Source organism: Girardinichthys multiradiatus, chromosome 22 (assembly GCF_021462225.1).
Source record: "Girardinichthys multiradiatus isolate DD_20200921_A chromosome 22, DD_fGirMul_XY1, whole genome shotgun sequence".
Taxonomy (NCBI): domain Eukaryota; kingdom Metazoa; phylum Chordata; class Actinopteri; order Cyprinodontiformes; family Goodeidae; genus Girardinichthys; species Girardinichthys multiradiatus.
Window position 1 is genome coordinate 38,905,992 of NC_061814.1, and position 12,638 is coordinate 38,918,629.

At 40.4% G+C, this 12,638-nt stretch overlaps 1 protein-coding gene across 2 annotated transcripts in view; it reads left to right on the forward strand.

Annotated features, from left to right (window-relative positions):
• LOC124858855 (inositol polyphosphate-5-phosphatase A-like) overlaps positions 1 to 12,638 on the forward strand; it is a 188,744-nt gene that overhangs the window by 160,487 nt on the left and 15,619 nt on the right. For both annotated transcript variants that reach the window (XM_047351131.1, XM_047351130.1), the window contains exon 12: positions 7,128 to 7,201. In XM_047351131.1, coding sequence (XP_047207087.1) covers positions 7,128 to 7,201 — 74 coding nt within the window. The remainder of the gene's footprint in view (positions 1 to 7,127; positions 7,202 to 12,638) is intronic.

Sequence of the window (12,638 nt, forward strand, 5' to 3'; positions counted from 1 at the left end):
AGCCCTGATGAGTATTTGGGAAGATTAAATTTTCCAGGCGCTCGTGGCGTCAAGGGGCACCATGGGGCCTTGCTCTGGTGGAGGGATGGGAGGAGCACGGCGATAGGGTGTGCTTGTGTGTGGATGTGCACACATCTGTACTCCTGCAAATCAGTTTCCTTCCCTACAACACACACGCACAGTTCAGTCCCTGTCCCCCATCCTCATTGATTTTGTTTCACTATCTCTTTATTGTAACTTTATCAGTGTGGTGTTGGCAGATGGGGGACCAGGATGTGTTTGTGTTTTGATGAACCTTCCTGCTCGTCATGCTGTTGGTGTTGGTCCTCGGCATTACTCGAAAAACCAGGAGATGTTTTAAACAAGTGAAGGAATGCTGCTGGAGCCCAAAGAACTGTCATACGCCTGTTACTGCTCCTAAGTGGCGCTTCAAAGTCAATGTTAAATAAAATCCGACTTTAAGGGATTTAAATTGATTCTGCAATAATTACGTCATTTACTTTGACGTGTAAATGTTTACTTAGCTTTACCAAAATGGATAGCTCTTAAGCTTCATGTACATCATACATACATTAGTACGCCATTATACACTTTCAGATCATTGTATTAGGAATCACTTCCCTGCATCCCCAACATACATTCAATTATCAATTAGCTTTTTCCATGCAAAAACTAAATAAGAACTAATTTAGTATAATAATACCTGAAATATCAGTGAATAAAGAAACAACATGAAAATATGGGATGGAGATTAAATCCAGTCGGTTCTGGGTCAGTTTGCCAGCTCCATTTTCCAACCTACACATTGCCATTTGGTCCCTTTTGACCTCTAATTCATATCCTAATTCATATCATAACCTAAACCATGGTAAATTAGTTCATTTTTTGTTGTAGTTCATTATGTCCTGAATTAGGAAAGAAAATTAAATAAAAAAAAGTTCAGTTTTAACATATAGCTTAATTTGGTTGAATTTTAGTATGTGGAAACAGTGTATTACACTCAGTTCCAACTTAATGGGTTCAGGGGCCAACTGACTCTCTGATCCAATTAAAAATAAGAACAACCTCCTGTAGGTAGGTATTAATCATGGTGGACATGTACATACCTTTCCTTATAGTAGACTTTGAGTACAATATAGAGAATTACTTTTAATCATAAGTTGTCAAAGTACCAAACATCCCCCTTTTGGCTACAGATTGACCTATGTTTGGATTTTTTGGATGTTTAAAGAAATAATTTTCCTTAAATATGTTCAGAGATCATTAAATTACACTTCTTTCTGATTTATATTTTAGTTGATCACATTTAAATTTAGTAAATATATTCAACTAAAACTGAAATTACTACTGATGACTAAAGTCTGACTAAAGCTAAATTACATTTTACTGCTGTCCAACTTAACCCTTCATTCAACTGCCATTTTGCTGGGAGTGCCTCCTGCTGTTCTCACTTCACCCTCCTGCCTCGTGCCCACGCCAATGACATTTTTTATCGTTTTTCCACACAAAATAATGAAGATACCATAAAAAGAAGGGGAAAAAAATATGGCCATCTCAATGAAAGCCAAGAGAGATGGGTAAAAATCAAATTAAATGACCTTTCACCCCATCAGTTATTGATGGTTTTCAGTGGCAGCAGGTGTTGTCACAGGGAATATTTGACAATGCATAAATCAAAGCACAATTACAGGTGGTGGACATGCTCAGACACACTGCAATGCCCTATTTTTTATATTTTTTTACCCATCTCCTTAACTATCGGCATCAATTTGATTTAGGAGGGTGCACAGTCAGAAATTTGAGCCCATGACAGGGTAGTTTTTGCCCTGACACTTCCTCATCTTTTTCTCCCCTGGCGTTATTGCCGGCCCGACATTATCTTGCGCCGACCCTTCTCCACAACTCCCAAGGTCATTTCTGGTTGACAAACTACTGCCAGCTTTATAATGTCACAAGGCCTTGAACCTGTATAAGCTGTGTTTTTTTATTTTTTTATTTTAAGCTGCCAACCCAGCAGAGCAGCAGAGCATTATGCTTAATTGACCTGGGATGAAATGTAGTGTGAAATTTCAGGCTGCAGGGTTTTCCATTCATCTGGATGAATAACTCAAGATTCACTTAAGGAGCACACTCACCATGTGCATACACACAGCCATATGTTGCTCATTCTGACTCCATACATTATAGCATGAGCTGGTTTATACTATAAAAACATAGTCAGCAGTAAACATATTTCTAAACTAAGCCTGGGCCAGTATGTGATTATCGAGATGTAATAACCGGGAATAAAAACACCACATTTTCATTATATTTATAAAACTTTTTTAACTAATATATATATGTTGGGGGTTATGATTATTGATTGATTAACCTTGATCAATAATTATAATCAAAAATCATAATTTGACAAAATTAGCTTCTTAACCAAAATCCACATTTATGAATCGAGACCAGAGATGTTTCTGGTGTTGTAATTGTGGCTCAACGCCTTTGACAATTACAACTGTCAAATACTCCGTAATAATTAATAACTATTGCCGAAGATGTCACTGTTTAATCGACCGTTTCTGCCGAAACGTGTGGAACTTTTAACCTTATCTTGACTGACGAATCACTTTTGCACACAATGAACACAAAACGGTCTCTTTTTATCTATGTGAATATTTATTAATCTTCACCTACTCAACATGCAAAATTCTACATAGCAAGGGTAACACATCTAACTAAGCAAATATAAAGCAAACAGCAGTGGGTGTGTATTGAATCAACCAGCAGTTATGGCAAAAAGAAGGAAAGATAATATGGAAAAGGGGTGTGGTGGTGAGTGGAGAGTGGGCGCAGCTACACTGTAACTTCTGCTCGGTTCATAAAACCTCCCCCCAAACTCCTGAGCACACAAAGGGTTGTAAAACTTTTGGCAGCAAGATAGCGAACAGTGAGATTGGAGACAAAAGAAAATAAATGGAGAATTTCACCATGCGGTTATTTCAGCAGTGCAGTATCACAACGCACCTGCGTTGACTCTCAGGTGGTAAAACACGCACAGAGCTAGGAGCACAGCGGCTTCAGACATCAACACAACACATCAAAGTTCCAATAAACAAGGTTACATGTACATCTCATTCAGAATACATGAGATTCTAACTAGCGATTCTCATCGCACTACAACCTCTGACCCTACCCAGGCCTTCTAATAAAGGAATAAAAGTAAATGATAGGTTTACTTGTAGTTGTCTTCCTTCTGAGCGGAGGGGGGTGCAGATAGTCCAATACTCAGCAAACAAGTGGTCCCACATATATAATTATTCAACTGCTTTTATTTAAAGCAGAAAGGCAGTAATTATTCATGTTGCTGCTAAATGTAATTGAGGAAAAAGTATAGTAGCCTTCTTTTAGCCAGCTTACAGGCAATGCGCAGTAACATGTTGGGCCGGTGTTGCATTACTCTATGCTCCAATCAGCCATATAATCTGTGGTTTCTCCAACACTTTTCAGGGATCTCATTAAAGAGTCTTTAAAGCTTAGCAGAATAGATTTTAGCAGTTTTGAAACCTGGTAGAAATAAATAAATATGTGCTTTGATCAGTTATTTCCCCCCTATATACATGTATCTTTGAAGTATGTTTGAATCATTCTCTCTCAGTGCCACTGTCCATGTTCTCCACACCTGCTACACATTCAGTTAATTACTCACACCTGGTCCTTGTACCAGTAAGAACTCTACCTCCCTGTGCATATAGGCTCCCCAGATTTTACTGTCATTGTCAGATCTTCATGTCTCATCTGTCAGTTCCATGTTTTTTTACCTCTTCATCTTCTATAGTTTTTTACATGTTGCAAAACTATTTTCTTCAGTTTATAAAATCCATTTCGTTATGATTCTGCCTGCATCCAGCCTGCCCTTGGGTCCTACAGCTTGAAAAACATATGTCAGAGGCTTTGGAAGGATATTCCAGAAGAATAGTTCATCCTGCTTTATCTTTTCCAAAACTGCTTTATTCTCTGTTTAGCATCATTTTGCTGTTGGAGCATCCACTTGTGTCACTTTGCCAAGTGTGTAATGCCCCAGTACTGCTGGAAATAAAACAGCCCCGCAGCATGATTCAACCACTGCCATGCTTGACAGTTGATATAGTGATCTTTGGTTTAAAACTCTCACCTTGGCTTCTCTAAACATATTTGTAACAGGCCAAACAGCTAAATTTATGTCTTGTCTGACAATAAAATCTTTCTCCAGAAGATATTTAACTTCAGTTGTTCTCAAAAGGTGTTGGTTTTGGAGAAGGGACTTCTTTGTTGGTCTGTCCCCTCTCAGTCCATAGCAATATAAAACCTTGACATTGTTGTTCCAACAGGTTCTAGATTATGAAAGTCTTGAGCCTTGATGGTACCTGGGTTGTCCCAGAAAATCCTAACCAGTTTCCTCTTTACAGTTCAGACCTTTATTAAGGCCTTGGCAAAGTCTTGACTGCCAAGAACTTTCCCTACTTGTGTAAATCTACAGTTCTCCTTGACCGAAAGAAGTTTACTGGAATGTGCCATACACATGTATTTTTGTGTCATTTTCATTTCTCTCAGTCCTGTTTTGCAACCAACACTGGTTATGCTGTTAAAACATATCCTCCAACATGGTGATTTAGGGAGTACAGCAGAGTGTGGGGTTGCATCCTCTGCTCTGCCATCCCTCATCCACAGTGTGCGAGTCTCTCCTGCGACCCCCGACCACCAACCCCCCTCCCCGGCGGTGTGATTTTGATGAATGCAGCACATCTGCCCTCCTGAACCGCGGAGACTCTGTCTGGGAGGCCGCTGTGGCTGCAAGTAATGGCTGCTGTTCTACACCACTGGCACATAATCACACCACATACACAAGCAGAGGACGAGTGTGGTGGCAAATGCTTGCACAGGACTTGTTTGTAAGCGTGTACTTACCAGTGACGTGTAGGCAAACAATGCATAGACGGTCATACATGCATAACATAAATATGTCAGTGTCGGTGTCAGACAGCCCTTACCTCCTATAATTCCCGTATGACATCTGCACGGGGAGGACGTCGTTCCAAATATTGCCCATGTGCACCACATCATCTTCGTTGATGTTTCATTATGTACCCGTCAACATATTATCACATTTAATGGAGCAATGTGATGTCATTAACGTCAGGGTGCTTATACAACTGCTGTCAGACTCATCGTGGAGGATGTCTTCATCAGGCCTTAACTGTTTCCCAGTGTTTGAATCATGTTGAGTAGCCCAAATTACCAGCAAACCAACATGGCTCCCCTTCATCTCCATGTCTTCCTGTCTGAAGCGAATGGGGCGGGGCTAGAGCAAGGTCCACCAAGGGTTGCTGGGAAACGTGGCTGTCAGTCTCTCAGGGAGGCAGTCATGCAGGTGTCTTGGCTACCTGTTCATCTCCCAGATAATTAATGTGTACAAGGAGCCACTAATTGCACTTTTCACTAATGATTTATGGGTTTTGCGAAAGGTGGGAAACTGGGGGAAGTGTGTGTGTACACTCTAGTGAGTGAGTACAGCTGGGTGAGGAGACATGATTGATGAAGAGTGTGTTGATGCTCTGTTGTTAGAGAGAGACACACTCTGGTTAGAGAGAATGGTTAGAGAGAACTGGTGACACACACACACAGTTGGTCAACTGGCATCAGTACCCTGTGTCTCTTTCAAGTATGTATGAGTAACCGAATGAGCCCAAAGATGAGATCAAGTGCGTTTGACTCTTTCTTATCCTCGCCTCCCTGAGACTATAAGGCCAGGGGATGAATGGGTATTGACTTCTTAGCTGAATCGAATAAGGCTGCTTGAATTTAAAGACTCAAAGATAAGTCTGCTCTGTTTCTGAAGGAAGCTTTGATTTTTAAAGCACAAACAACAAAAGGTTTGTGCTGATCTTTCTGAAGGAATTTTAGCTTCTACAGCTGTGTTAGTATAAAGACTTCCTATGTAGTCTGAACCTTTTCCAGGTCTGGATATACTTGGAAAATAAACCGGAATTCCCAACTTTATTCCCTATCCCAATGCCTGAAACATCCATCCATCCATTCATCCATCCATCCATCCATCCATCCATCCATCCCTCCATCCATCCTAAATGCCAATTTAATCTTCATTGAGGCTTCATGAACTGTGTAAGGGTAGAATAAACCATCATTTTATTATTTTCTGTTTTTTTAGATTTATCATTTAAGGTGACTTTTTTTCACTGCAGTCACCCGCGTGTCTGTTTGTTCTTGTTTTAGATTATAGATAATTAAAGGGCTGCTGATAAATAGACGAACTTAGTAGGATTATTTGATTGAAAGCTGCAGTAAACAACATTTTCAGTCCTGACTTGAAGGAGCCAACAGTTTCTGCACATTTCAGGTTTTTTATGTTTTTCAGAGTTTAAGGAGCACAGAAACTAAATGCTGCCCCCCTTTGTTTAGATCTTGTCCTGGGAACTCTGAGTTAGCAGGTCTCTGACGACATGAGTGCTTTGCATGGTTAATACTTGACTAGCAACTTAGAAGTGTGTTTTGTCTGTAGACCTGTCAGTGCTTTATTAACCAGTAACAATATTTAGAATTTCATTTGTTAAACAGAGACCCACGGAGCCGATTTCAGAACTGGCCTCATATGATCCATTTTTCTGGTGTCGGTATGCTGTTTTGACCAGAAAATCTTTATTCTGGAAGTGTTTTTTTTTTTTGGATGATAGTACGCTGATTAAGTAATGGACTATATGTGGTTGTTAAAACTTAGGTCTGGGGTCAAAACACCACCAAGATTTTTTGCATGCTCTGTGGTTTTTAGCCTAATTGAATCCAGCTGAGCACTGATCCCTGTCCTTGGGTTCCTCTACAGGTTGCAAATTGAAAGCCTTACTTGCTGTCCAAATATCTGCTTTGTATCTGGGTGAAAATATTACTGAGATCTCTGGAAATTAGAATCTGAAAAGGGTAAAGGTTTGACATGAAACCTGACTGCAAGTCAGTAAAGGTCACATGTATGGATGTCCAATATTTGTATAATCTTAATTAGCGATCACAGATTAGATTAATTAGTTGTCATCCATTGCCTGCTTATTCATGTTTCTCCCTCCTTATTTCTGTTCTTTTTGCTTTTCCAGCTTCAAGAATATGACAAAGAGCTGTCGGTGTTCAAGGATCGCCTCCATGAGCTAGAGATCTCTTTCCCACCCAGGTATGGACCATTTTACTTTTTTTAGTATAAGAAAAAAAAAACTATATATGACCTGAATAATGAAGGATTTATGACAGTAAAATGCAAGACAACCCAGGACGGTCATTTCTAGGGTTTTAAGCACATCATGAAGGAATGCTTTCAGTTTATTTGAACTATTCCTGATTCCTAAATTCAGAGCCGCTTATTTATATTCTGGACATCCACAAAATGCCTAAAATAAAACCTGAAAGAATATTTTCCTGTAGTGAGCAGATTTTACATGGTCTGAAGACTCTATAACCAGAGGCAGACACTGTCGCTTTTTACCAAGCAGTGCAATAAAAGCTCCTGGATTCTTGTTTTATAAGGATCAGTATGATTGCACATGTTCCCAAAGAACTCCCATGTGAATATAGGCGTGCGTACTGCACGGAGTGCCACGGGCCGCATTTATAATGCCGTCTCAGTGGGACGTGGCGGAGACGGGAGCTGGCGGACTTCTCTTCCTCAAACAAATGCATTTGCAATTAGCCCTTTCAGAGGAGAGGGAGGGCAAACACGCGGCTGGCGTGGAAATATGTTTTAGGGAGCGTCGCGTTAATGGCGCTTGACCTTTGCCGTCGGTTGTGACTCAATCAGCGCAGATAATGAAATGCTGTAATCAAACAATAATTACTTGATAAACTGCTCTAGTGGCAGGCTCGGGGCGGCGGGGGATTTTAACGTGTGTGTGGGTGTGTCTTTGTGTGAGAAAGGACTTTAGAAACATAGGACGCTCCAAGTGTGTGTGTGTGTGAATCGATTAGAGATTGCGTGTGTGAGGCTTGGTAGGTGTGCGTGTGTCACGGCTCTGCGAGTCCCTGTTTTTTAAATGACTCTGTGTCTTAATCAGGGGCCCCATTTACATCACTTTGCATAAGTGACAGGTGGATTTATCGTCCTCTCACACTGCCCGACTCCTGCACCTATCCATATAATACTGAATCATCTCTCCACAGGGAGGTATGAACGTGCTGCTGCAAAAGAATACAAATGATTTCCTCACACTTGAGGTGATGATGAATCAAACAGATGAAACCCGGAGCGGCATATGAAATCTGATTTGATCTAGTCTGCGTCTGCGACCATACACATTGTTGTCAGGCTTGTAATGGGCAGCAGTGGCCTAGTTAAACTTAAACAACCTGCTTCTGCCACTCTTATGTGTGGACTGGTACCCCTCCCCCTGTCAGCTCTGCCTTGTGCTCCTTGAGCAATCAAGCCTCAACAATTGTTCACCATCACACGCTCTGCTCAGGACCATCCCCTCGCCATCTGTGAGGTTATTACTCTTTTTTTAATGTCGGCCATCAGAACAAACCCTCACTGCTGCACACAGCCATGCACACGCACGGCTCACTTTGCTCCCGATCTATAAATCAATAATGGCCACAGACGTTTAATCTTTAAGTTAATTCTCTCCATGGATTGGATATCACAGTAAGATAGCCTCGCACAAATCAACTAAGGATCGGATAGAAAAGAAGTGAAAATAAATGCTACCTGGCGATATTTAAAATTACAGGTGAATCTCAGCAAATTAGATCATCAAAAGGTTATTTGTCTTAATAATTCAGTTTAAAAAGTGAAACTTATGAACTATAAAGGTTCAGTATACACAGAGTGGTATATTTTAAGTGTTCTGTTCATTTAGAAGATTGTGGCTTATAGTTGATAACTACTCAAAATTCAGTTTCTCAGAAACATCGAGTATTGCAAAAAAACATAAAGAATTCAGTGTTAAGAAGATTTTTAGGATATATGTTTTGAGGATACATCCATCTGTTGTGCAGTATTTTTATTTCTGGTTGTTTTTGAAGGTTGTTTTGCATAATTTGCTGTATAATTTCGGTGTGACATGAAGGAAGCCCAGGTTGCTTTAAGGAAGCTCTTCAGCATGACGAGTTCTGCAGAAGGAGCCGCTGATTCAATTTTGTTTTATCAAAGCAATATTCAGAGCAGGACACCGGCTCTTACAGACTCTAGCATAACATTTCTGTACTTAGATCCTTTTTTATTGATCTGATGTAATATTTTCTCAGCAACAAAATTTTCTGGTTTTCATAATCTTCCAAATTAATTATTTAAATAAACTTTCTTTCAATTTATTGAGATGCATCTGTATGTCTCAAACTTGGTGTTGTTATACCAGGACAAAGGTGATTAGATTTATTTTTTCTGTAGCAGGAAATTCCTCCGTTTGCATCTCTGCAGAGGCCTTGGGTTTCAAAATATATATTCCTGATCTCCTAGAAGTCATCTGTCAAAGTTGGCTGTGACACGTCTGAGTACTTGGGCACTGGGGTGAGGAATTTGCCTGGGACTTGTGACAGTTGGACCTGGAGCCAGTCGGCTGCACGGCTCTGAAGGGCTGATGAACACCCGCACAGCGATGCAGACAGGATCACATGTATGCTCAGGGGAAAGATGAAACTATTACGCTTATCGTTTATTTAGAATGCTTTCTCTATCAGCTGTAATACATGAAACTGCCAATCAACCATGAGGCCATGGACTGCAGCACCGCTATTATTAAAAGTAATGGTAAGTTTTACTGCAGATCATGGTACCTTTTATTTCATATTTTAATGGCATAAGGTAGGTAATATCCCCCTAAAAACATACAAAAGTACCAGTAACTTATTCATGTATTTTGATTGATTTAAGGGAAAGCTTTTAGTACTACTCTGATCTGATTTCTTCTCTGTGTTTTTTACACAAGATCGATGAAAAAATTGAATTGGTCCCCAGCTTCTAAAAAACAAACAAATGCAGTGGCTGATAGGCAGGTAGAGGGAGAATGTGTTCTCGTAACGTGGTTACTGGAGTGGGCTTTGAGGGAGATTTTAAGTGACATCAGACCAGTGGCACAACTCTATCAGTGGCCATATCATGAGTGATTTCAGAGTGGGAAGATGATGTGGAGTTTTGTGGGGGGAAATAAAGGGAAAGGGAAGAAGTCGCATAGATTTCTGATGTGTTTTAAATTTTTTTAAGTATGAGAGCAACTCTGCAGGTACCTAAAGCACATAAAACCCAGAATATTAATGATGTATTGTTTGCTGTTATGGAATATGCACTGATGCCCAATGATGCGTGAAGGAGTTTCTTTGAGCGAATCCCTGTTTAACCTTAGGTTTTCCTATATTCAGTTTGCTTCCTAAATAAATACCTCGAGCTGGGATTATGGTAAACCCAAGCTCACTGAGTTTACCTGCTAGTAGGAGTTGTTTACTACCTGAATTCATCATAAACCAAACACTAAATTGCAAAGACCATATGTTTAAGATTAGAGGATGGACAGTGTTGGATTACATGTATGACAGATCTATGGAGTCACAAATCAGACAAAGCTGATCGTAGCTAGTTTATTACGACTGTAGTGACTTTTGTAATCTCAATGAGGGTATGTCAGGCTTTGAGATCACACCACTCTGATATTTGAATTCAGAAATTATGCTTTGAAATTCAGAAAATCCTGCCCTCCAAATACTCCAGCAGTTTCCGTAGTTACTCTGTATTGCGGGATATTAAACACCAAGGCGCTCTCAAGCTGAAGGGTTATGGGAAAAGTTAAATATAATGGAAATTAAAGTACTAACAAGCTGATTTGCTAATTATTGGTAGCAATACAACCCATATTTCGCCTGACGTTACAGATTATTTTATTGGAATTTGCAGGTTCCTTTCTAGATCTAAACCTGATGTTACACATGATAATTACGTATATGTTTCAGAAAGTAACCTGTACGTTGCAGACAATAACCAGGCAGTTCTTAAAATATAATGTGTAGGTTCTGGTAAATAAATAGAAGATTCCATCGAGTAAGTTAAATAGCAATAATATGAGTCAAGAACGTAACCCGGACGTTTTAGGAAAAACCTACTAAGTCGCAGAAAGTTACCTGTAAGTTATGGGTTGTTTTATGTATTGCCACCTTATTATAGTAACTTATCATTGTGTGTTTGTTCAAAAGTATTAGTATTAGGCTCTGATTTTACAACATTTTGAGTGTCGTGAGAAACCTGGTTCATCACAGTGGACTAAATAAAAAACATCTAAATTTGCTCTAAGCAGATGTTTGCTGCCACATTGATCTGAAGTATTATTGAAGCTGGGGAATTATTTCTGAATTTTGGTATAATTTTCCTCTCCTTAGCTGAACATCTCTTTAGGTGCTGTAGTAAGACTGATGAAAAGGTCTTAGAGGGACCAGGGTCTCTCGATTGCTGCTTCATTGCTTGTCAAGTCTAGACATGGGACGAAGCAGAGAAGCCCAGCCTGACCCAAAGGTCGGGAGGTGAGGTCTGTTGAGAGGCTGAAACTGATAAACGCTTGTGTCCTCTCTGTATGGATAGCACCTGGGGATCAGTCTTAGGGCAAATATTTTTAAAGCTCCAGGGTGTGAGAGGACGTCGCTAAATGTGCCACTGCTGTGATGAAACTGATGCCTGGCTAAATGTCAAGGAACATATAAGGCTACCAGCCAGTTTGTCAATAACTGCTAATAGGAAATTGTTACGGATTTATCAGAGTGTTGGAGAATTCCTGGCGTCTCACTTTGAGCCCATATGGATGGCTGTTTTCTGCACTTTATCTGTGAACAACCCTCTTCATTATACCCCCTTCCTCTGAAGGCCTGTACAAATGATCTCACCCTCTCTGTACATGCATTTGATTGTGAATACATTAGCTCTACAACCCTTCTGTTTGCACCATATATGAAGGAAGCTACTTGTTTTCTGCTCTGTGACAGCTGTGCTACACTGTAGCAGAGGCATGTGATTCTGTTTAAGAAGCACCACCGAAATAGTTGAGCCACAATGTTGGGTTAAAAAGCAAGTCGCTGTAAGTGTGTGGTTTGTGTTGGCTGCTTCCAGCATTATGGGCTGATCTACTGAACAGGAACATTGTTTTACAACCAGCAGCGCATCCATCTTTCTAACTACTAGAGAGCCAGTGAAAATGATGAGGGGCCACTGTGGTGACAACAGCTGAAGATTCGCTGCTGTCATATATCGTTGCCTTTCGCCTGAGACGATGCCTCTGAGAAGGAAGCTTTGTTTAAAACAATCTTACTCAGAGAGGCTTAAATGGATGCCATCTGTGTCTTCCTGTCTTCATTTAGATCAGCTAAAGGCAGAAGTTGACGATGCTGCATCCCAGCAAGCTGCATGCCAGCCGATGGTGTCTCACTCTGTTTGTGCTCCTCTATGCCAATGTTGTCCCTGTAAGCCTCCCAGCTTTACAAATTCAGCGTTTTGATAGCATTTGGTTGATCTTCTTGAATCTTTCTGTGAGTTGTGTTTTCCACGCCACCCCTGACAACCACAAACAAACATATATGTAGAGGCAGCAAGTCATTTGAAAGCCAACTATTCTTACGTTTAGCCAACTCGGCATTGGCTTCTCCAG